This window comes from Patiria miniata, unplaced genomic scaffold (assembly GCF_015706575.1).
Source record: "Patiria miniata isolate m_02_andy unplaced genomic scaffold, ASM1570657v1 HiC_scaffold_7, whole genome shotgun sequence".
Taxonomy (NCBI): Eukaryota; Metazoa; Echinodermata; class Asteroidea; order Valvatida; family Asterinidae; genus Patiria; species Patiria miniata.
The window spans coordinates 47,763,743-47,788,660 of NW_024037074.1; the positions used below are offsets into that span (position 1 = coordinate 47,763,743).

Sequence of the window (24,918 nt, forward strand, 5' to 3'; positions counted from 1 at the left end):
TACGCGTGCGAACCTGTATGCGCAGGCGGTGTGACCCGTCCATGGGGCTCTCAAAAGTGGTAACAAAGCGCCCTCTCTTGTTTGCGCACAGAGCCCATAGGCTTGCCGATTGGAGTCATGCTTCTTGATTGGCATGTGAAATTGAGATGTTGGCCTACATGTACTTGTAATAAGGCAAGCTCAACTCCTTACAAGAACATGCCAAGCACTTGTACAAATTGCATACATTTATGTTGCACAAGTTTACCAGTGCATGTGCATTGTAGAAATAAGGCCACAATTTTATGCCAAGAACTAATACCTTTTCTTGCCATTTTACAGGCTTTTTAAGATAAGTATTGCAGTGGGGAGTCTCTTCCTAACAATATCATCCGCACTCAGTGTACTTTCTGCACAAATCCTATCACATGCTCCAATTCCACACGTCTATACATTTATGACCCAGGCCGACTCGCCAACGCCATCAGTTTGTATTTCGTTTTTGTAAAAATGGACCTTATCTGATGCTTGAGAGATAATTATCACACCTCCACCTTTACATTTTTCTTTCTGAAATTGGAGGAATAGAGGTGTCCTAGTTTGGTGTGGTCAGAACCTGTGGACCTTGTCATAACCTTCTTTTGTTGAGAAACGTAAACCTTCACACTTGGTATTTGGACAGGCCTGGCACCCCTGGCCTAGTTTACTTTATCCCGCTGAGAAAGTGGGTTAACACGGCCAAGGCTTTTTCCCAACCCTTTTTTTTTTCCTTCAACTTTTTAAGCCAAGGTTGTTCAAATACCTTGTGGGCCAAGTTTGTGGAGTCTGCTAAGCGTGGAAAATATCTGCTTAGCAGGAATCGGTTACCAACCAAAACGTCATGTGATGTGTGTTGCTTGCAACTGGTTCTCTGCTGATGTGCTTAGCGCAAACTTGGGTCCTGCTCCTTTTCTGTACAATTTAGTGTACTGCCAGATGTGCACAGCTAAAAACAATAATAACTGCGTAAAGCAGCTGTGCAGAACAGCTATTGTTTTTGTACAGATTTTTTTTCTTTTCTTTTACTTCCCCATGTGTTTTCTTTTTGTTCTGTTCGTCACAAGTTATTTTGGTTTTGTCACGTCATTTTGTGAAATGGCACCCTGGCACAAAATGTAAGGAAGTCAATTTTGGGCTTGATTATCTGTTTTTCGTTGGTCGTTTGTTTTGACTCCTTTGCTCAATGCTGTAGCTAAAGAATGTAGCATGCACTGTGCTTGGATGAAATACCTAAAAATAACTTGTTCTCAGATAAGTAGGCATATTTTTAATTGATTGATTTTCCTCACTTATATGGTTATAATGTGACTGGGCTTTAATAGTTCGTGATTTGTTACTAAATGACCAGATGTTGAGAAATCTGTACCAGAAAGCAGAAGGTTACAGGTTCGAATCCCTCTTAAAATAAGCAATCTGTCAATTTGTTCATTCAGTACTGACTTTGATGACCAGAAGAAGACAAAGTCAGCTCGCAAAGTTTTTGCGTGGAAAATGTATTTTATCAAATTCAATCAATTCTCTAATTTTCCAAAGTTATTATTTGCAATATTGTAACTTCCTTTCTTCACTTTTCCCTTTTTCTGTAAACAGAGACCGGGTGGCTCGGGCCAGCGTATGGCCCCAGGAATGCCCCCTCCCTATGGCGGCATGAGAGGGCCCATGGGCCAGGGTATGGACTCATCTCGCAAACGTGGACACGGCCACCCATCAGACGCACAGAAAAAGGGACAGAGGTAAGATTAAAAAACCTTTGTTTGCCCTGATACGAAAACCACCATTGAATAATTTCTTCCCATTCAAATTTAAATAAATCACAGTTTTGTTGAACCGTCGGTAAAAAGGGTAAAACCCAATATTGAATTGACATCAACCCGAAACAAATTCCATCTTATAAATAGTTTGGTTGCAGTACCCACTGCTATATCAACTTCGAACCAGCCAGCTGACTCTGGCAAGCTCGGTGGTCGAGTGATAAGACATCTGCACTGTTCAGCAGGAGGTCATGGGTTCGAGTCCCACCCGAGTAGATGGTGATTTTTTTTTACTAGCACTCAAACACATACAGTGTTTATAAAAAAAAAAACAGTAGTGAATGGTAAAATGTAACATTGAATGTACAACAACCCGACTGAAATTCCATCTTATATAAACTGACTTGGCTCAGTTTAAAATCAATTTAAGCTTGAATAAAGAGATTGACTCAAGCGGGATTTGAACCGCTGACCTGTGGAGGTTGTGGGTTCAAACCCCAGTCCATTCAATTTCTGAGGTCAACTTGACATTTAATTTTTCTCCTCAAATTAAATTGTAAGGTTTTTTTTCTCCTCAAGTTGTCATACATGTACATGTACGCCAGCCTTGTTCGTGGACCCAGTCACAATTAGCACAAGCATTCACAGCATCCGTTCACCCCCGTCAACCACCCACCCCTGACCAGGCAAACCCTGTCAAACAATCACCAGGGCGTTGAAACAACAATCCCTAAAAAAAAAAGCAAGAAACAAAAAACAAAACCCCCAAAAATGACACTTTCAAGATTGATATAGCGGGGCTAACAAGACATGCATGGATTAAAATGCATCGGCAAAATCATCAGTCATTCTCCCTTCGCCCCTTCGAGAATTTCAAATTTAAGGGTGCTGAGATAGTTTATGCAACTTCTTTTTTTTTTTTTTTTTTTTTTTACTCCTACCTTGGGAATGTTCCAGAATTTATGTATCTGGGAAGCCCCGTTTCGGATTGGAGAAATAAACACATTCCCCTTTGCGATGTTTCATCCGTGAAGCCCAAAAATGTCGCTAATGAGAATGAAATGTGCGGTATAGATTACGCGATGACACGTGTTTACGTTTTTTTGACGTGCTCCCTGTGTTGATTTCGGTCCCGAATGCGGCTGGCTGGAACGAAAATGTTTATGGGATTTGCCACTTATTTATTTCTCGTTTAGGAGCGTCAAGTGTCAATCTTGTTACAGGGGCTGTCAATCTTTTTTCTTTTTGTTTTGCTTGAAAGCAACGAAGCATCTCTCAAGGCAAAGAAAATGTGTCACCAAGATTTTTGCCTCTTGTTAGGGATATGGTAGACCACAAAAAAATACTGTTTCATCATGGGCCAAAGTTTAACAGTCTGGTACACAAAGTTTCATAATGACAATGTATTCCTTTTTGTGCCTGATTTGGAAAATTTGACCTTGTGGTAGTCTGGAACTAGATCATTATGTCCACGGGGAAGATATGTAACTATTTTGAATGAGTGATTACAGTTGGAGCAAAACAGAAAGAACAGAAAACATGGTGCATACCTTGTCGTAATATTATTTCAAACTTTCATTTATTTTACATGAGGGCCTTTCACTTCTTTTCTACAATCTACATTGTAGTAATCGACGGCTGATGCCAGGAAATGACCACTGATGTTAGAAACCGGTTCCAGATTATTGGATCGGGTGCCCGTAACCAACTTTACAAATTACTGACAGTACTTGGTTACACCTCAGACAATGAAAAAAGAAACGTTTTGATTACCATTTGTGGGAGTTCAGTGTTCTTTCAGCAAAACGAAAACAAATCACATAGGGATGTGTGTGAATTGTTTTCGTTTTGCTGAAAGAACGCGCACCTTTTTTTGTGATCCGTGGACAGAACCTTAAAACGGTGGTTGTGTTTAAAATGCCGTAACTTGAAAAGTACATGAGTGATTTGAATGATTTTTGTACTAAAAGAAAGCTTATGAATTGGGCTTTCATATCCTAGATTTTGAAAATGCTACATCCAGAACTTCCTTAAAACAATGGTCCCAACATTTGGGTTTCCTTTTTTTTTTTTTTTTTTTTACTCACCCTGTATTAACCCTAGAAGATCCTTTCTTTTACTGGGAGGTTTCGGACAGATGTTGGAGAATTAACTAAGTCGGCCCATCTGCTATTGCTTAATGTGAGGTTGTTGCTCAAGTTTTGAGGACTTTCATAGGTTCTTCGCAAAACTCAGGAAGTTGAGTTGCATAGATAAATCCTGAGAACAACTGCATTTCTGTGATTGATTTGAACAGTGCTACGATTGGTGGCGGATCCGGCAGCAGCAGCGCCAGGAAAAAGAAGAAAATGGCCGACAAGGTCCTGCCCCCGCGGGTCCGGGAGCTGGTGCCCGAGTCCCAGGCCTACATGGACCTGTTGGCATTTGAAAGGAAACTAGACGCCACCATCATGAGGAAGAGGCTGGACATTCAGGAGGCCCTCAAGAGGCCAATGAAGGTCAGTTTCTTTTAGTTTGATTACTTTTGAATTTGGTGATTGAAGATGGTACACGATTGGAAATGTTTGGATTTTGAACCTTTAAATTCTGGCAGGCCCTTCATTGTTACCTCTTTGGGAAAAAGTGTCAATGTGTGCATACTTTCTCATTAAAGAAATATCTTATTTTTAAAACTTTACGCATCTGTTAAAAATAAAGTATCTGCCACTCGGAAAGCTTGAAAAAAAAACCCCTGAATCCCCCAGGAGTCCCTTTAATACCCAATAACCCCTTGAACCAATACGGTGAACTTTGACCCGATGGCCCACTCTCATACAGCCACAAACAAACATCTATCTCATTTGTGTTTGTGTTTCTTTTTCCCTTGGTGTGGTTACGCAAGGGCCCGGCAGAGTGGGTTACCGTGCGGTCAGGCCACTGAAAAGCCTGGATAAAAAAAAAAAAAAAAAAAACAGAAGCAAGTCGTTCACTGCTCAACATAATCAAAATCAAATCAAATATCAAATCAAATATCAAGTTATACACTTTCAACACCCGTCAAAAAGGTACTTTTTTTTTTTTTCTCTCTTTTTTTTTGGCGTGTCCCCACTCACAATGTCCCCAGGGGAAGTTGTAAAGTTGACTTAAGGTTGCAATCGACTTTTGTCCGTAGCCTGTCAGCGAAGAAGGGTCGGCTGGTATTAGTGTCCACCACAGCGACACTAATAGAATGGCTTCCTTTCACCTCAGTTCAGGTGTGAAGATCGGGCCATTCATCGCGGGCTCCGCCTCAGGGCCCAACTTGGCAAAGTTTACCTAAGCCTTTATGTATGCCTGGCTAAACCAGGTCTGGCTCTCTCTCTCCCTGCGATCAACCGATACCTTGACGTCCCCATGCTAACGGGTATAGATTGGCTTGCTTTTTTTTCTTCTTGGGACTTGTTACGTACGTCCACCCACCGCTGCTAGTTATGTTACGATTTGCGCACGGGGGAAAAATTTGAGCTGATGAAAAGAGCAGCGTGAGATGGCCTCTGTAGAGGCAAGTTTCCCACGCAGTGCCTTTGTGCTGCTTTACACTAACGACTTTTTTTCCATTTCTTTCAAATATTCCCTTAAAACTTTGGTTTTATAAATGTTGTTGAAGAGTTCCCCAATACTTGAGGTGATGTTTCTCAGAAGAGGATGCGCAAGGCATTGGGTGATATACTTTAATTCGGCGACAGCCGTTTTCCGAGGTGGCACTGTATTGGCACCAGGTTCGTGCGAGTCGCGTTCAGGTACCGGTACCTGTTGAACGCACGCAGTCCAGACTCTTTCGACCAATAGGCTTACCAAAATGGGTGCGCGCCTCGTTTCGAAGTACACGTGCGGCATTAGCGCAAGCGCGAACTTGCCACCACCTCTAAAACGGCTTCTCATCTTGTTCAGCAAATTCCACTGTTTTAGGATGGCATTATTGCATTGAGTTTTTATGCAGTCTTTCCATTAAAACCCCAAAAAACTTGAGTGGGATTCGAACTTCCAGTTCAGTATCCCAGGTTCAATTCACACTCCATTTACTTTCTTCAATTAAATATTGATTGCCTCCCGTTGTGGTTAATTTGAGTGTTTTGTTTGTTTGGGGTATTGTTTGTTTTATTTTTATGTACCAGTATGTATTTTTGTCAGTGCCTGTTCAGTCCTTTTTGCCTGATCAAGCTAGTTCCTTCCCAATAGGTCCACCCCTTGTTCCACTTATGTAAGCACCGCCCACCAAAAATCCAGTCTCTAGTTTGTTCGAGACCAATTACCTGTATCAAGGCCGCTGTTTATTTGTCCATCTCCCCCCCCCCCAAAAAAAATCTCTTTCTGGAATGTTCCAGATTGTGACGAAACTAGGCGCATCAAAAGTAAACAAATAATTGTTGTGTTGTTCACGTGTCAAAGCCGTGCCTGCCTGCCATGCCGCACACAAACTTTTGACACACTGACCCAGCGTAGGGTTTTTCGCCGAACAGAAATTTTCCAACCACAAAGGTATATTTTTGGCATCGGAATACGAGGGGAAAAAAGGTCACTTACCTGCTGTACTTGCTAAGAAAACGAGTTTCAGTTTTGATGGTTCAAGCGTGTTCCAATTCAGAGTCATTGTAGAAATCTGGATACATTTTTGTATTCAAATGAAATTTTGCGACCAAAATAAGCACTACTAGACCACATCTGTGGGCCACTCCACACTTGTATCACTTGAGCAAATACCTGTGGTTTCTATGAGGTAGCCGAGTGGGTGGTTGACCCTCCTTTAATTCGCTGGAGACCTGTCAGTCATGTTGCGGCCATATTGGTTTTCTTTTTTTTTATTGGGCATATTTGAAACCCCGGGTTCTTCTTTGGGTTAGACATCATCTTCGACTTAGAATCATTTTGAAACCTTTGCCCACTAAACCGTATGGAATTTGTACTCAAAAAAGTGTTTTAACATGTCACAAAGAATTTTACGTGGATCAAGTCAGGAAACCAAAACTGAGATGATGCCGAAGTTTCAAAATACAATGTTGTTAAAAACAATGTTGTTTTCAGTTAAGACTTTGACGATAATTATGAAGCAGGAAACACTAGTTTTATCATGCTACATTTTGTTGGCAGAAGTTTAGAGAAGGTTTACATTTGTGACCTTTTTATGAGGACACACCTGAGGATCCTACATTGCAAACTTCACCCGGACGCGCCAAAATTATATTTGGGCTACAAATATAAACACCGAAACTATGTCCCAAACAAGGGTCAGTAGAAGTTCACCACTAAAAAACACCTGGTTATTCTAGATACACTTGCCCCAAAACACCAAACTTGCTCAAATCCCCCCCCCCCTTCTTTTTTTCTTGAGCCTCATCCAATTTTCTTTTTTTCTATACTGGGTGTAAAACAGCAGCCATGTTTTTATCGGTTAAATTTATTTGGACTACCCCATCCGTCTTGCGTGGAATGCGGGCTCCCAGGTACCGGCAGATTTTTCTGGTATTATGATTTTGTCACCGAAATGACTATCACAAATAAACTTTTTTGTCCCCAGCTCGCATCAATCATGGGTGGTTATTTTTTTGTAGACCCGTATACATGTTTTCGGGCAGTTTCAATTTGGGTGACTCGCATAATTTGCGTTAACGTGGGACAGAATGGGGTTAAAACCATTTTTCCTAGAAAATAAAAACTGTTGTAGAATGTAATTGTGACTTTAGATACCAGTAATTATCCTTTTAATTAAAAAATGACCCAAAAATCCTGCTTGGATGGAAACATTGGGCTGTCCAACTTAAAAGCTACATGTATAGTCCATCATTTGCAGCCATCCAAAAAGTATGTGACGTAATTATTGTTGAAAAACATACTTGGTTGAAAGATAACAAGGGGACTAAACTCCCTGTGAATTTATTCTTTCTGGCATGCTGTAATTTTGAAGAAATCAACACAAGAAGGCCTTTCCAACGGTGCGTCTGAAGACGCACCATTGGAAATTTTTTCTTATTTTTATTCGGCGAAGCGCGTGCAAGCGTTGGCACGACGCACACGCGCACGTGGTTGCTATAGTTCGTCGGATCAGTGCGCGACATCGCGTAGCTGCAATCGGCTCAGTGAGAACGTGTCTCGGACGCTGAATTCATGCCCAATTCAAAACATGATTCAGCAACTTTTGATTTGAAATGGAGATCCTAGAATGCTGTTTTTCTCGGAATATACAGCTGAAGCTGAGCTGAAACTTCATCCTGTTAGTTTTTCAGCACCCTGCTTTACATTTTGAGCCCTTATGTTGCTTCAAACGAACAAAATGCACCAATTACAAATGATGAACTATATCTTTAATTAAAAAATGACACAAAAATCCTGCTTGGATGGAAACATTTGGCCATCCAACTTTAGAAATTCAAAACATAAAAGGTCATTTATTTTGGTATGCGTATCTTTTGCAATATGTCAAATTTCCCGTCAGTTTTGTACAGATTATTAATTCCAAGATTCTTGCTAACTTTCATGAGAGATATTGTTCTCAATTAGATTTTGTGATGCAATTTTTTTTCCCAAAGTCATAACATGATTGACATATTCGTTGCACTTGTGAGTGCTCAATGACCCAAACCCTTTTCATGACACAGTTTAAGTACAAATTAATCGCAAACCAGCTGATTCAGGGCACTTCAATGAGTAAGACTTATTTATTAATTTTTTTTATACCCGATTGGAATTTTCAGTACAACAACATACATCCATCCCATCTCATTGGAATGGATCTTGTTGTGTATGATTTATGATTTATTATTTTGCAATCCATTTAGGTATAAGCAAAAAAAGGGCTATGATTTAACGCTCTATTTAAAATTCCGACGGGCGCTTTTGAGAAAACCCAGGTGCACCAATTTGTTTACCATTTATCCCATGTTGTCACAGAAAGCATTCCAACGGTTGGGTCTTGAAAAGATGAAAATAAATGGCCTATTCTTCCTCAGTATCAAATAGGGCGCACACCTGTGGGGTTTACCGTATCCCCGTTTTTTTGTCAGATTTGTTTTCTTTTTCTTTTCTTCCGTTTGTGTTGATTTGTTGGTTTCTGGACTTGTTGAGCCAATAATTTTTCTGTTTCAAACGTCAGTTTTCTTTTAGAGTTCTCTCTCACATTCCATTCACGGCCGTTTGCGTCGTTTAATTGACGTCGATGAAAAATGGATTAACATTGTATCAAAGTGTTTTTTTTCTGTCAAACACTTTTCAACAGAAATTTCACAAACTAAAAAACAAATCACAAAAAGATTTAAAATCACACCTGGAACGGACAGCTTTTGTGAATGACTTCCCTTTATTATTCAATTTTCTTGATATCTTTACGATGTAATTCACAAAATATAGGGTTAAAATCCGAAGTGGCATTCCATTAACTCCTATTAACTAGCCAAGATCCGTCAAAATCCACTTGCGCACGCGTAACCGTTAGCACATCCACGCCATGAAATGGTGGTTAAGGTTAGCACAAGTTTCTGCTATAGTTAGCACAACTTTTCCAATAACTGCTAAGCATTGCTATGAAATTGGGCCAGGGCTCAATGTAGTGAATCTCTAAGCAGAAAAAAAAAGCCCAACAACTTTACTCGCTCAGCAAAAAAAAAGCGGAGGACCAGTCACAAGTGACGTACGTCTCATATCATTTGGACTGGTAACCAGTTTTTTTGCTAAGCCTGATTTCTCTTAGTCCTTAGCAATTATGGGCTTGGCAGCTCCCGAACATTTGCCACAGATATCACTGGTAAAAAACTGATGCTATAAGCGAGAAGGCTCTCAGCGAGACGAAAGTTGCTAAGCGTAAACCGTGTCCCAGTAATCAATCCAATCCAATCCACCATCCCCTCTTCTCTCTCTCTCTCTCCCCCCCCCCCCCCCATCCATGGCCCACTTGTCTCCCTATCTGAGTGCGCACTTGACTCCCACAATCGCCAGGTGTTACTAAATAGCCTGAGAAACATGCCAGCGATAAGATACACCAATCGCTAATTACAATACAGGTGCGGAGGGCTATTCACCGGCACCACGGCATAGTCAGGTGGCTCACTGGACCTTGCCCTCCTCACAGAGAGAGAGAAGAGAAAAAAACCCAGTTCAACCTTGTGAACTAGTTTTTGACAGAATTAACTGATACACCAGGGAAGTTTAACATGAGTTGCATCATTTGTAGACTTTGCATGCTGTCTGTGATTCGTGAAGATACTTGTATTGTTATTTATTTAGTTATTTTGGTTGGTGGGGGAGGCATTATTATTCTTCTTTGTGGCATTGAGCAAATTATGCATTTGAAAATCCCTTTTTAAAACCCTTACTCCCTAGGCCTCTTTGCTAGGATGTAGCCTTAATCCTGTAAAATCCTCCAATTGGCCTCATGGAAAATATATATCTAGCCTCAATCCTGCAAATTCCTGCATTATTTCTTGAATATGGTCCATGGAGGGGTGACCACTGCCTGAATCCTGCAAAATTCTGCGGCCTCAATCCTGCAAATTCCTGCATTATTTCTTGATGAATCTTGAATATGGTCCGTGGAGGGGTGATCACTGCCTGAATCCTGCAAAATCCTGCGGCAGTGACTTGAGACTTGGCCAGTGACATCCTGGAGCATTTCAAGCATAATCCAGGCCTATATTTGTGCATGGCTGAGCAAAAAAACAACACAAGGTCCGGCCCAAGACCTTGACAAAGTTGCATCCTACGAAATCAGGAACACAATTTTGCCAAGTAACCTCAATCCTCCAAATTCCTCCACTTTGGCAAAGAGGATTTTGAAGGATTCAGGGCGGTTAGAAGACTAATCAAGGAAATGTTACATGTAGATGTTTGGGAAAACCGAGTGAGATTCTCAGGAAAAGTAAGGAAAACCCTCAGTCACATTGTGTGCCAGGTGGGGTTCGAATCACCTTAACAGGGCACAGTAGAGTACGTACCACTGCACTAACCTGAAAAGTTTTGCCTGTCTTGAAAATGTTGAACACACAGAAGAGATATTACTGGGGTAAAGTTTGGAGTTTAGGCTAGCAATATACCCTAGTTCCCCCCCCCCCCCATGCCCATCTCAACTGTAGTACGATAGAATTTTGTTACGTTATTCGAAGCACTTGTCTGTGGAAATCATATTGGATAGATTGAGACTGCACCTAGAGAGTGCGACTGTACCTAGAGAGTGCGACTGTTTGGGGCTTGATAGCGTATAAATAAAAGTGCTTCAATTGTATTTCATGACCATTTGTTTGAGATACCGGTAGTGCTTTACATGTTGGTTTTGCTTTAGACAATGTTTAGTTTTAGGAATGATATAAGTTGAAGTTGGTAAAAATTCCAAAGTACTCCAGTTTAATAGGCTCGCCCTTTTCCCTGTAACATCTTACCTCCCCGTCCCTTAAATTTAAAAAAAACCAAAAAACAGTGACCTGCTCGTAGGTCATTAAACTGCTGAGATATGATATCGACACACCCAGTCATGAGAATTTTTTTAACTTACTCATGTGGCAAAAAAAGCATGGAATCGGAACACTGGAATCAGAGTCTGATTGTCACAGCTTAAATATTTGTTCAAATTTTGTTTTTCTCCGATTATTTGGAGCATGGAGGCCACCCAGGGTTACTAAAATGGAAAGTTTTCTCCTTTGTCCTCACCTAATCAGTCTACAATGATACAGTAAAGTGCAGGATACTCATTAGCGCGTTGCATTCAAGTTCGCGTGACAAGACGTAAACAGCCATTCCAAAATTATCGCAACCCAGACGGAAGTGCTTTGTCGGGGAGAAGCATCAGTTATTTCGTTGTCGTCGTTATTGTGTTGGAGAGATGTTGAACCCGCAGTTTGCATGGTTTGGGCCGAATCGTGAGACGTGGGCTGGCACCGCGACTTAACAGTTCAGCAACCTGGCCCCAGCTCTATTGTTGTTGTCAGACAGAAGGGGGACAATGTTGGTGTCTCGTTATTGAGAATCAACGAAGCCTCCAAAATCATCCAAACAAATTACTCTTTTTTTCCTTTTTTTTTATAAAGCCAGGATAGTGACCTTTCCTTCGATACCAGTTTAGTTCCCCGCCCCCACAACACGAAACTCTATGACGTTTATTGTAGGTCACAGACTCCGAAGTTCGGTTACAAAACAAATTACTTGTGATCATAAGTTTTGTAACTTTCCGACTTCAAAGTTCAGTGGATTTCTGTCACTCAGAAGAAAATACAGTATTCATTTCGGCTGAAATTTAATTTGTGTTGGTTCAAAAACACTGTTACTACTAGCCAACTAAATGTGGAATCAGTACATGTTTGTAACCTAGCGAGTGGCTTATAAAATTCTGAACAAAATATTTTTTTTTAAAGGGGAAACAATTCAGCATGTCTATCAAGTCTTGCAGCCAACAATATTTACCCTGAAATAGTAACAGATATTGCAAAAAAAATTAAATAATTAATTACCTTTTTTTTTTAAATAGCTGGAACCGGATTGTTTACTCACCTTTTCTTCTTAATAACCATCGGAATCCAGCCAAGGATTTCCCCCTCATTCATTCACCAGAAGTTGCTGGAAATCGCCCCTCACGTTGACCTCGCGTAACCTTCCCAAATATTACTCCCAAAAGCTCAGCCCTTAAATCCACATCCACGCCATACATGTGTACAGCATCTGATTGTTAAAACTGGTTTACCAGTGGACCGCGAGGTTTCAGACTCACAAAGAAAAAAAAGGTCAGCTTTTCAAAATAACTCCAAATAGCTGTTCCCCCACTGTCAAGTGTCTTTTGCAAATGAAGCAGATTAAAATTGCTGTGGTTATTATATACACAGGCATGGGTATTATCTGGACTAACAGCTCCGAGGGGGTTGTTGGTGTTTTAGTGTGAAGTCTACCTGAAGTAATTCTCCTGGCGTCTTGTCCGATACCCCTAACCATCCCTGGGTTAAACGCACACATATACCCCTCTGTTTTTTATAGGGTGATTTATTGCGGAGCGGTGTACACCAATGTATTTTTTTTTTTACTTGTGTGAAAAACAGGTGTTTACGTCTGCTACTCCAGGTGTGTTCCGCATATTTTTACTCAGTATTGTAAAGAGTTGTATAGTTTAAAAACATCAACTTAAAAAACAGAAGGAAAGAGGAATTTGCCCCCTAAGTGGAATTCAGTCTTGTTGGCAGTTGGGAAGTATTTTTTGTTTGGGGGGGATATTATTGATGGCAAAGAAATTCATTCGGGTTGTTTGAAATTTTGTAATTTATTCACCTACTGAAACCGTGAGGAGAAATTTGTTTTATACCATTGTGCAGAAATTGACAACCAAACATATTTGCCAACTTGGAAAGATCATAATCATTCAGATTTGATTTGCTTTGATATTGGAAACAAAAAAATGGAAGAAATTCAAATTTATTTCTAACATTCATAATTGATACAAAAGTATGTAGGCCTATACCTTAATATATTTTTAAAGGCAAGCCTAGCTACATGTAAGTTGTCCAAAAATGCACAAAATCTTCTAAATTGATTCAGAATAGTTGTTGAAATGGAAGTCTTATTACAAATCTGGTCTACCCAAACGGGCCAGATTTAGCCATTTAATTGGTGTTACAAAGGCAATCCTATATATCATAACACTGCTCGGCTCTCTTCATCATTCCATGTCACAAGTGACAGTCAGTTGGTCAGATACAAAGATGATACTCAGTCCCCCCCCCCCCCCCCCACCCGGGGGACCAGCGAAAATGTTATCCTTTTCCTTTTAGTCTACTGTCATGTTCCCATTTAAGCAGACAATGTTCTCTGCCAAAAGCTCTGTGTTCTCTCCTGATTTTTTTGCTAATGATCCTTGTCATACCCCACAACATTCCAGCTAACACTTAATTTAATACACCTGCTATAATTTCTGCCAACCTATTTTAACAGAAGGGTGCAAAAGCATGCCTTATTGCTAGGGTTCAGGCAAAGGACAGGCTTGTTTCTAGGAATCCCCAAGGTTTTTTTCTCCCTCTCTTAATTTTAGTTTAATTCATTCTGGCAAACCCAAAATGGTTCCTCAAACGTACAAGGGCATTGTGGCTTAATTTCCCTGGTTGAAGCCTTGAGAGACTAATAAAGACTGATGATGAGGAAATATTCAATTTTGGAGGTGGGAGGAAAACCTCAGAAGGATATTCTTGGGAAAACCCACAAAAATCAGCAAGGGGCTGAAAACCCAGTTCACTTGTCAGCCTGGGCGGGATTGGAACCCGGTTCACAGAGGTCGAAAGAGTGCAAAGTACTATTGTGTCGACCTGAGTTCTCTCGTAAAATTACAACTTCCCCCTTTTTATTCAGAAAAGAACATAGAGAATGAAAAAAAGAACGAAAAGACAGCATTTTGTGCAAGGTGAAACAAATTTAATTTAAAAAAAAAAAGAGTTATCTATAATTAATAGCCAACATTGCTCAGAGTTTGTTGTGTTTTGTATTTGATTTGTTAGCAGTTCTGAAAAGTTGCGGCGTATTGTTACAAAACGTTGATTCTGTAAGTGTCTGCCTTAACCTTACTACTAGTCACCCTGCCAAATACAACAAAATGCAACTTGGCTGTAATAATTAGAACCCTACACAAAATGCAAATTGGCTGAAATAAGAACCCTGCTAAATGCAACAAAATGCAACTTGGCTGAAATAAGAACCCTGCCAAAAGCCAAATGCAACAAAATGCAACTTTGCTGAAATAAGAACCGTGCCAAATGCAACTTTGCTGAAATAAGAACCCTGCCAAATGCAACAAATTGCAACAGTGAATTGTGCAGTGAACCCAGTGCATACCACTAGCCTTCACACCAAGCAGTTACCCTGCTAAATGCAACTAAATGCAACAAAATGCAACAGTGGATTATGTTGTATCGCCTTGGCACTTTGAGAAGTTACCCTGCTAATTGCAACAAGATTGAAGATGCAACAAAGCATGGGGACTTGAGTTCGCTGCTAAATGCAACAGTTTGCAACAACTTTTTACCAGTGTTGCTTTCTGTTGCATTTAGCAGGGTTAGGGTTATTATAGATATTTTTAATAGGTTCTGGTTCTATAGTTGTCAAATTGTTATTATTTTTTTTTTGCTTCAGTGTTGAAAGCTCACCGGCAAAATCTCTCCAAAATGTGTAAATATTTACATCCAATAACTGTCAGAAATGTTCAGAGAATTCCACCAATCGACAAATTTGTCGTCAACCTTTTCCTTGCTGTGATTCCTCAAAAAAAAAAAAATTATATTGAAAATATATCAACATAATGCAATAAATTCCCTCAAGATTTTTTTTATAACTATGAAATTGCGCATAAAAAAAAAAACTTAACCACCGCACATATATCTTGTGGGGAAAGTGCTCCGGAGATAATAGTTGCTGACACTGAGCACATTACCCACTTTCATTAGCGCGTAGGGTCAGGCGAAGTTTACCCCGCCTGGCCCAGGATATATTATTTGTTTATGCTATACCTAGCAATTGAAAGCCGGTCTTTATTTTTTTATAAGCCCCGCGCGCCAGGTAACAGTAGGGGCTTTGAATACCTGCGCTTGACCAGGTGAGAGATAAATCACAGGGAGTTTTATTGGCAGTTAGCCGTGCCGAGGGTTGGAGTATGTGTGAAATGCAAAAGAGCACACCTATGTTTACGTTGGGCTTGTATCTGTGGGGGCCTGGGCTGGCAATAGCTTCTAAATCCTCCGGATTAATTGAGGAATTTTGGAGGTGATGCTGGGGGATTGAAAAAAAGTAAAAGACTTTCAAATAAAAGCCTTTAAATGGAGGAGAAATTGATGCCGTGACTTGTCAAATCTTTTGATTTGTTTTTTAAAAATTCCCACTTAAAGTTGCTCGTTTAGAGATGAGAATTACAGGTAATATTTTATGCCGCCAGGTTTCCATATCCAAAACCATTGTTTTACTTTACCATATCCTTTCACAGTGTCCAGTCCTTTTATTGGTTTATTCTAGAAACAGATTTGCAAAGGGCTAAAAACCTTCAGCCGAAACATAATCAATAGTTCTTTCATATATTGGCATTGTTGGTTGTAAGCAAAGGAAAGAGTGGAATAGACCTTTTGCATATGGTAGCCATTTTGTTTTGTTCTTTATTTATTTCATCACAGTGATAGTAAATGCAGAAAAGGTCTACTGCCATGCAAAAGGTTTACGTTCTTTTTCATTGATCCAGGCATAAGATTTTTCAGACTTTTGTCTGAAATCAGACTTTTTGAATCTAAGAGCAAGACATTATTTTTATAGAAAGATATGCAAACCTTTCATCAATTTTCAGAATTTTTTTTTTAAATTGACAATCTCATCCCTGTTGTTCCTTTTTTGACTTGAGTCTAAACTTTGGTGTAAAAATCTCCAGAAGTACTGATGTTTATTTGAGTATTATTTTGTTCAAGTCAAGTTGCGGAAACCTGAACTATAGCTGAACTTGAGTCTGGGAGGGGGGAGGGGGAACCCGTGTCAGGTGTGGGGGGGGGGAGGGCACAATTAAACCTTCAACTGAACATAAACAATTCTCATCCAAAGACCTCCCTAACCCTATCCATTCATGCTACAGGTGGGCGTGACCATATCTCTCCCCCCCCCCTTACCCGCCCTCTGTCTCGCTTGACCGTCATCACGTACCCTGTGAGATAAGCTGTTCCGAATTAGATCAGGTTTCCCTCCTGCCCTCCATGTTTTTTTTTTTATGTCCAGGCGGCTCCAGCGCCACTGCTCCGCATATCCTCCGTAATTAGGGCTGATTGGCCGGTTAACCGATACCCAACCGCAGGCTGTGATTCACCACGGGGCGGGGGACGCTTCGTTGAAAATCTAAACTAGATCACGACCTAGTTTCTCTCTTTCTTTTGTGTGTGTGTGTTACTGAAAAGCCTGTCGTTACTTCCGTTACTTACTCAGACTGCAGTTCTCTGGTCCCAAGCCCTGCAAAAGCATTTTGGCAAGGTGGTTCTAGCAGGGGGACCAGACTAATTTACATCCAATTTTTTAAAGAAACTTTTCTCTTTAACCTTCAACTTTTTTCCACATCCTCAAAAATCCTCCTCCGTGGAGAAAACCATTGATGCATTCTTTGTGCTTTTAAGTATAAGATGGAATTTCGTAGGATGTTAGAGGGACCAGGTTAAGGCTAATTTCTTGAGTTAGGTAAGGCCAAGCGAAAACATTAAATAGTTGTTCGTCTGGGCTTTTTTAAACAAATGAAAGAGGCAGGCACTTTCCCCCCCCCCCCCTTTTTTTACCCCAAAGTGGCGGATTTTCCAAGATGGTGGATGAATTCTTCCACTTTCTTGACTCTTTTACTGATACAAAATTGTGTCTAAAGGAGCCATGTAACCCTTTCTACATAGCTACAGTTTTGTTAGAAACAAATAAAACAGTATATTGACAATATGTTTACAAAATATAGCAAATGTAAGAATTTAAAGATTAAAAAAAAATTTAAAAGGAGGCGGGCAGAAAAACTTTAAGAGAGCTGGCACGAAAAACTTGTTTATTTTTTTACTTGGCCTAACAACTGAAGGCTGAAATAAAGAGTGCATCAAAGCGAATCTGATCCTGTCCTAATTTTTTTAACAATGTACATTCCTGCGATTTTAAAAGGACATTGTCCTACATCTCAGACCCATTCTGGTATGCTTCGTCCAAAACGATCCCGCCAAGTCCCCGGCTGCGCGCTAACGAATCCTGATGCGCTTAGTAATTGATACCGGTTCCCCGCAGTGCCTGCACCAACCCGACTCTGGGGCCGGGGAACCATTGTTCTAGTTTCGGACATCCCGGCAAATCAGTGGTATTGGGTCGTGGTCTACAATCCCGGCGTGTGGTCCGCCCCCCTTCTTTGCCCAGAAGCCGAAACCAACCTCGGCGATGTAATTGATCCCTGGTACCTGTAGTGCCAAGAAATTTGGCCCAGGACACCCCTGAATGATTACAAGGGGTCATCACGAGGGCTAGACATTCCCCCCAATTACAACCCTGAAACCCTGAGGTATCAGGTCGCAGTGAAGTTCACCCAAGTCAACTCTACTTACAAGTGTTTTCTTTACAAATAGCGTCAAAACTTCGAAGCATCATCAGCGATTTTGGACCGGTAATTGATACCAGGATGTCCAGACTTCTTGACCAAAAAGAACCCCCTAAAAGTGGGCTTGGGGTGACAGTGACCTAGATTCAGGCCATCTAGAAATTTAGAAGGTGTTGACGATGGACAAAACGTGGCTATCACTTTGCGATGATGATGTTAGGAAGGCCATTGGATCAATCCAGAGGTCTTGACAAGCTCTTGTTGTTGACGGAGTTTGGTGGTTGGCTACTTTGTGATTGGCGTGTTGGGCAATAGTTGTCAGACGATGAGCAAGTCCGGCAACCTGGGTGTGGAGAGGTTGATGAAAGAGACGAGAGAGGCAGTCCAGTTGGGTGTTTTAAGTGTTTTTCTTATTGAACGTGCTTTGTATCCATAGAAGTATATACCAGTATGTATTAATTCTCAAACCCCCCCCCCCCCCTCCAACTCAACATGGCATTGTGCCCACCCTCTGTGGGGAAGCCCCCAAAACGGGTCATGCAGAAAAAACTAGAGTGCCCGCTTGTGAAACTTCCGAAAAATCTAGTTCATAATAACACAGTCACTGTACAGCAGAATGTTTGTACAGACACATACGACATACGCAGCCCACATTCTACAAAGTCCCCTGAGTTTATAGAACTTCATTTTCCAACAACAAACAAAGGATCAAACCCCTCTCACAACTTTTCAGGGAAAAAAAAACAATTACCGATGTCGTTTATTTGCCGAAGCGAGAGTGAATTGAGTGTTGCATGAAAAAAACATAACAGACTTTTTAACAGGTTGGAAATTGGGACGATTAATTTGACACGCTCGGATGACCAGTGGTTGGGTATAGTCTGTCGAACCCGACCCCGACCTACTTCTTGTGATATCTTGGTCGAATGGTAGATAGGAGGACACTCTTTGTTTTTTATGTTTTTCTTGGCCCAGTTGGAACCCCCCCCCCCCCCAAATACCCACCGTCAACAGCCAGGGGTGTAAACGGACCTCTCCGTTTTGATTGACAGGTGTTTGACCTGAAAACCCAAATACGGACGCCGCATCACCCGTCGATAAACAGATTAGCCGAAAAAGTTGCAAAATGAGAGCAAAAAGCAAAACAACAAAAAAAAAACCTACCAAAAATAAGTCTCACAATAAAAAACAAACGGGGGTCAATTTTGATAAGGCTTTCGGAAGAACCCTAGCTAGTCAAACAGGATGGCCTATCAAGTATTTGGGACATATAGCTTTTCCGGAGGAGTGTGTGCAAATAACGGGGGACAATGGGTATTTGGCCAAGTTTTGACTATTGGGGACACGCGCTGATAGGGGCCACTTTAATTTCTGCACGTTCGTGCACGGTCTGTTTACTCTGTTCGCAATACTGAGTTCTTTCTTAGCCCAAGTACCGGTATGTGTGGCACTGACTTTTCTTCTTTTCTTCTTTTTTTTTTTTTTGGAAACAAGTATCAATAAGCACTCCCATTAGTCACCATAAAAAGACTGTTTTGAAAAGTCTGATTTTTTTTGCAAGTCAGCGTCAGTGACACGGAAATCAACCCCAAAAATCTGGGTTAGAGTTTTCCAACTTTGGAATCGAGTTATGTGACAGATCTTCATCTCCAGATCGGAAAAAAATACTCCAGTAAATTCTATAGTAAGTTGTAAACTGTAGACAAGATGGCAATCATTACAGAAACATATTTATCAATGGAAGTAATACCAGATGTCATTGAATTGCAATCTTCCAGGATACTGCAGTGGTTCTTGGCAAAAGTTTGAAGTAAATTTCCTCACCAGAAGTTTCAGCTTGGCGGCTTTTTCCAGTTGAACTCAGTAAAAGTCCTTCATTTGAAACAAGAGTTTCCCTTTGCAGGCGTGGCCCTTAGCCATTCCCCCTTTTTTAAGTAAAAGATACAGAAATGTAATAGCACCTAAATCCAGAAAAGCTTTCGGGGTTCTTTACCCCCCCCCCCCCCCCCAAAAAATCATCCTTCAATTGTTTCTCTTTCATTAAGTTGAAATGTTAGTTAGGCCTAAATATGAAAAAAAAAAAAAAAACACAGAAATGTCTGGAATTTTCAAGAACAAGTTGAACCCACACATTGAACCCACATTCAACCCAAGATACGTGTGCTCTGGAAGATTTAATTTGATACAAAGTACAAGTGCATGTTCTTTTCATTTATTTTTTTTTGCGGGGATTTTTTCAGATTGTCCAAAAAGCACCTCTTGTCTTGGTCATTACCCTAATTGTCTTGGTCATTACCCTAATTGCGGCGGCCGTTGGCTTTGATATACCGAGCTTTCAAGAGCCCCTCGTGATTGCTAAATTGGTGATTTCATAAACTAATTATTGATTTTCCGTCCATGTTGTAGCTGATCCACAGCTACTTCATTGAACGCTTGCGTAAGCTTCCCCTCCCCCGTCACATGTTCCCAAAACCCCCGCATTGACGGTTTAAGTATTTTGTTTAAAAAAAAAATAAAGCAGCACCCACCAAAGTGGCCAAACACCCACTGAAACCCATTAATTGAGCCACTTTTCCTCCCCATGTCCTGATTTAAACAGTGAGCTTGATTGTTGTTTCAATTTCTCCGCTATTTGGACAACATCCAGAAAAGGGGGGGGGGGGGGGGAAATTTGCACTTTTCCCGAGATGATCAACAGTTTCTAGTCTAGCATTGGGATTTTTGCGTTGGCGGTTTTGTCTGTTTGGTGTTTAAAACGTGGCCCAAAGTTTGACGTAAGATTCCGTGTTATCAGACCTCGAACCTTGTTTGATGTAGAACACAGACACTTGAAAGCAGGACACAAGATACCGGGAATCAAACATTAACCCCCACCCTCCCCTCTTTTTTTTTTTGGGGGGGGGGTTTTCATCTTGCGCCCATACCTACAAAAGCACATTGAGAAACCTGCATCCAATTTCATTCAAAAACAGGATACAGATTGACGTCACCTTCAATCCATCGCTTTTATTTGAAAAAGCATCTCTTCTTTTCGCATCCCACCTCCAAAAAGACCATTAGCCACCTAGTTCCCCGGAAAAACAGGATGCCGCACAACTGGGTATTTATCACCCTAAAACCCATTACGGGTATATGTAAAAAAAAAGAAGACCATTAGCACCTAGTTCCCCCGAAAAACAGGATGCCGCACAACTGGGTATTTGTCACCCTAAAACCCATTACGGGTACCGGGTATATGTACAAAAAAAGACCATTAGCACCTAGTTCCCCGGAAAAACAGGATGCCGCACAACTGGGTATTTGTCACCCTAAAACCCATTACGGGTATATGTTTTGGAGTTAGGGGGGGGGGGGAGGCTGTGTGTACCCGTAGCCTATAAAAACCGTTTTGGTTTATTTGAGATGTCTGGTTAAGAGCCCCATGTTCAAATATCCCACGCGAGAAAGTTGGGCGCCAGTGCCCATTGTGTCCCTGTTTGATCAGCGAGGGGAAGTCGGAGTGACTCTTCAGGCACAAGCGGGGTGCGTGTGATACACCCTTGGTGAAAAACCCTTTTTGTTTGGGGTAAAGAGAGAGAGAGAGATCTGAGCATATAGACCTGCGGCTCGTGGCTAACAGGTCAAGTCAACATCCAACCCCCCAAAAAATTTTAAAATGGCATTCACGTCGGGAGTTTCAATTCTTTGGGCTTGTTGACATCTCTGGCAACACTTTTATAACTCAATTTTTTTTTTATTGACGAGAAGAGAGTTTGTGAAATTCCACTGTCAACATTTGCTCTGGTATGCCATGTGGTGTCATGGTCCCATTCTTCAGAAAATTTTAGCCTGCAGGGATCTTAGTGAAAAATATGTGAATAAGTTTGGAGAAAATGAATGTAGCATCAGAATTGGAGCACAAAGAAAAAGTGTTACAAATTCCCCTCTTGCAAGAAAAAGGGTGACTGCTCTATGTTCCGACACCCCTATGTTCTGACAACCTAGATTGTGTTACTCCCGGTTAGGGTTAGGGTTAGGGTTAGGGTTAGGGTTGGGAATAGGAATATGAATATGTGCAGTCGGAACATAGGGGTGTCGGAACATAGAGGTGTAACCAGAAAAAGAAGAAGAAAGTCTTAGGAAATCTTAGGAAATAGCAAATGTGAGTCTCATTAGAAATTAGTATCACGCATTGCATTTTCAGATACACCCATGATACATTCAAATATTTAATTGTTTTTCCTGTGTATTGTCTACACGCACATTATTCAAATGTAGCAAGACTTTTCCTAACTTGTCTAGAAGTGAAAAGTCTTAGAACTGTACATAGTAATAGCTGTCAGTCTCAACGGACTTGCGTGGGCCGTAAAATTTCCCCATTGTCCCTGTGTTTGTTATCTTGAATAATGCCTTTCTCCGTTTCTCAAACAGCCCCAGAGGATTTCCCTTTTCAGTCCCGGAGAATCCTTTCTTAAATCCGGGGTTATTCCCGGTCTCGTTGTGGTTCCGGAATTTTTTTTTTTTTTTATTATTTCGTTCCGGAGGCGAAGACGCAAGTGTTTGCAAATAAACTGTATTATTTCTTAGAATTCCAAATTGCTGTGACGCAAAGACAAACGAGCCAATACGCCAGCACAGACAGATGGACCATTACAATGTCAATCTTCCATCTTGGAACAGAATTTCTTTCTCAAAATTGTGCAATTTGAAGGAAAGACAAAATCTGGACCATGCAAAAATATAAAGTTGTTGGAATTAGGCCAAGGCGACCTTAGGTCCATTGATCGCAACCTAGTTTTCCCGTTATCCTTTTCTTGCCTCGCTGTCCATCCAACTCAGGGTCATGTCCATTTTCAACGGTGTCTGGTTCGGACCAAATCCTTCTTTACTTTTTACTTTTTTTCCCCCTGGCTGCCCCTCAACACCCTTCAGCAAAGATCCGTCACCTAGACATCGCCTGTTGCAAGACTCTCTTAAGGCTACTGTTTGTTTTGTGGTTTTGGTTTTTTTTATTTGGGGGGGGGGGGGGGAAGGAGAGAGAAACTTTGTTTTCCTCGTTTTTTTGTCAAAAAAGGGGGGGGGGCAGGGAAATTGGGATTTGTGGTAGAAAATTTTCTGTATTCGGAACTGGTAGGTTTTTTCAAGGGCTGTGGTTGTTTGCTCTTGGAAATCGGAATACCCTGCAGTGTGCTTTCAACCCAACCTACATTGAACCTATGCTCCTCCCTCTGTAGAGGGCTCTGGCCTCGCGTGAACGGCCATGCACTGCCATGACAGCGTCGAAGCTTTCTCCAAAATATCAGGAAGAGGTTAACGGAGGTTTGAAGTATACTTGGCACGCTGAGATTAATCTAAATATTATGCCTGGTTTCCGAAAAGCCCATCAAGAAATGCCGTCGTTAGTGTCCCTAAAAAAAAAAAAAAACGGTCCTTGAGATTTTGTTTGATTTTATAAAATCAGCAAACCAGAACCCTGTGATTCAGTCAAGGTCCAAGACTAGAAAATCTAAATCATTGGTTTGATTTGAACAGTCTGTCTTTCTCAAATTCATTGTAATCCTTAATCCCCCCCTCCTTCACCCCCTTCTTCACCCCCCCCCCCTCCCCGGCCCTTATTCTCATCATGACTCCTATTGCCATCTATTTAGGGTCATCTTTAGAAGCCCACAGATTTCTTGATGACCCTCACTAAAACAAAGAGTAGTAATCTATAGCCCTTTTCACACTAGAGCCTTTCAACCCGGGTCGAACTCAACCCGGGCGAACCCAGTGACGCCCCAGGTTGAGTTTTTAATTTTTCAACCCCGCATCATTTCACACTTGTTTCATGCAAATCAAGCTTATCATGCTCAGTTGCTACTGTTTTGAACCCTGGCAAGAATTTCAAACCCAGGTTGAAAATCTCAACCCTGGTCTAGAGCAGGGTTGAGTTCAACCCGGGGCAAAATCAATCTCGGGGTTGACGCAGGGTTGACACAGGGTTGAAATTCTTCAAGTGTGAAACGATGCATGTTTTTAACCTTGCGTCAACCCTGCGTCAACCCCGAGATTTGTCTAGTGTGAAAAGAGCTTTAGGGCTCAAGCACCCCCCCTCAGTGTTCAGAAAGGGAGACCACTTGGAGAAACATTTGAACGCATTGCTGACGACACCTGACCCTCACACGAAGACGCTATGGCTTTGTGAACATTCAGAATAAACTGAGTCCTGAGTACTTTGCATCGTGAGTCCTTTGCTGTGTGTCCCGTCCACGAAAGGGATAAAAACAGCGCCCTCTCTTGTTTGCGCACAGAGCCCATAACCTTGTGATGTTTGACAGAAATGGTCTGGAAACTTGAAAAAAAAATATCAATGTTTTGTTTCTTTTTTTATTAATCTCATCAACAGCAAAAGCGCAAGTTGCGAGTGTTCATCTCCAACACCTACTACCCCGGCAAGCCAGATGCAGATGAGGAGGACGCCAGCGTGCCCTCCTGGGAGCTCAGGGTCGAAGGTCGCCTTCTGGAAGATGTAAGAAGCTCTCCGCTGCTAGGAATGTTCTTTGTAGTCCATGTGGTGTTTTGGTTAAAAGTCTTGGGCTTGTTTTATTACAGATTTTAAGAAATTCAGACTTCAATATTCAATCAAATGTCAAATTTGGGGTGCAGAAAAAAAGTGCTCATTCACAGATTGTAAAAAAAAAATATTTCAGATCAACAAGAGGCCAACACTGGATTAAAAAGATGGACTGGATTAAAAAAAAAAATTAGCCAAATTTGACTTTAGCTGTGGCTCAAACCTAGCCTTGGTTTCAGTCTACATGGTACTTCTTAATGTCATAATTAAATACGATGCACATTTTGACTCAGGATATACTGAGTCTTGATGTGAGTCTATGATCATTAAAACGCTTGAATCAAGGACGGACTATAGAGTATACATGTATTTCTAGTTTTTTGTACTCGTGTTTACTTCGAGTGGGAGCGTGGCCTAGCGGTTAGGGTTCGTGACTCATGATCAGAGGGTCAGGGGCTCGAATCCAGCTGCTGGCCATGTTGTGTTCTTGGGCAAGCCTCTTCACCCCGACTTGCCTCTCTCCACCCAGGAGTATAAATGGGTACCGGTACTGGCATTTAACTGAGGAGAAACCT

General features: G+C 41.2%; 1 protein-coding gene across 1 annotated transcript in view; it reads left to right on the plus strand.

Moving 5' to 3' along the window:
• Window positions 1–1,608: 1,608 nt before the first annotated feature.
• The window catches only part of LOC119745313 (SWI/SNF-related matrix-associated actin-dependent regulator of chromatin subfamily D member 1-like), a 60,473-nt gene continuing 37,163 nt past the window's right edge, over window positions 1,609–24,918 (plus strand). Inside the window, exons 1-3 of the mRNA XM_038221598.1 lie at window positions 1,609–1,751; window positions 4,066–4,267; window positions 24,176–24,298. Coding sequence (XP_038077526.1) covers window positions 1,633–1,751; window positions 4,066–4,267; window positions 24,176–24,298 — 444 coding nt within the window. The 5' untranslated portion in view covers window positions 1,609–1,632. The remainder of the gene's footprint in view (window positions 1,752–4,065; window positions 4,268–24,175; window positions 24,299–24,918) is intronic.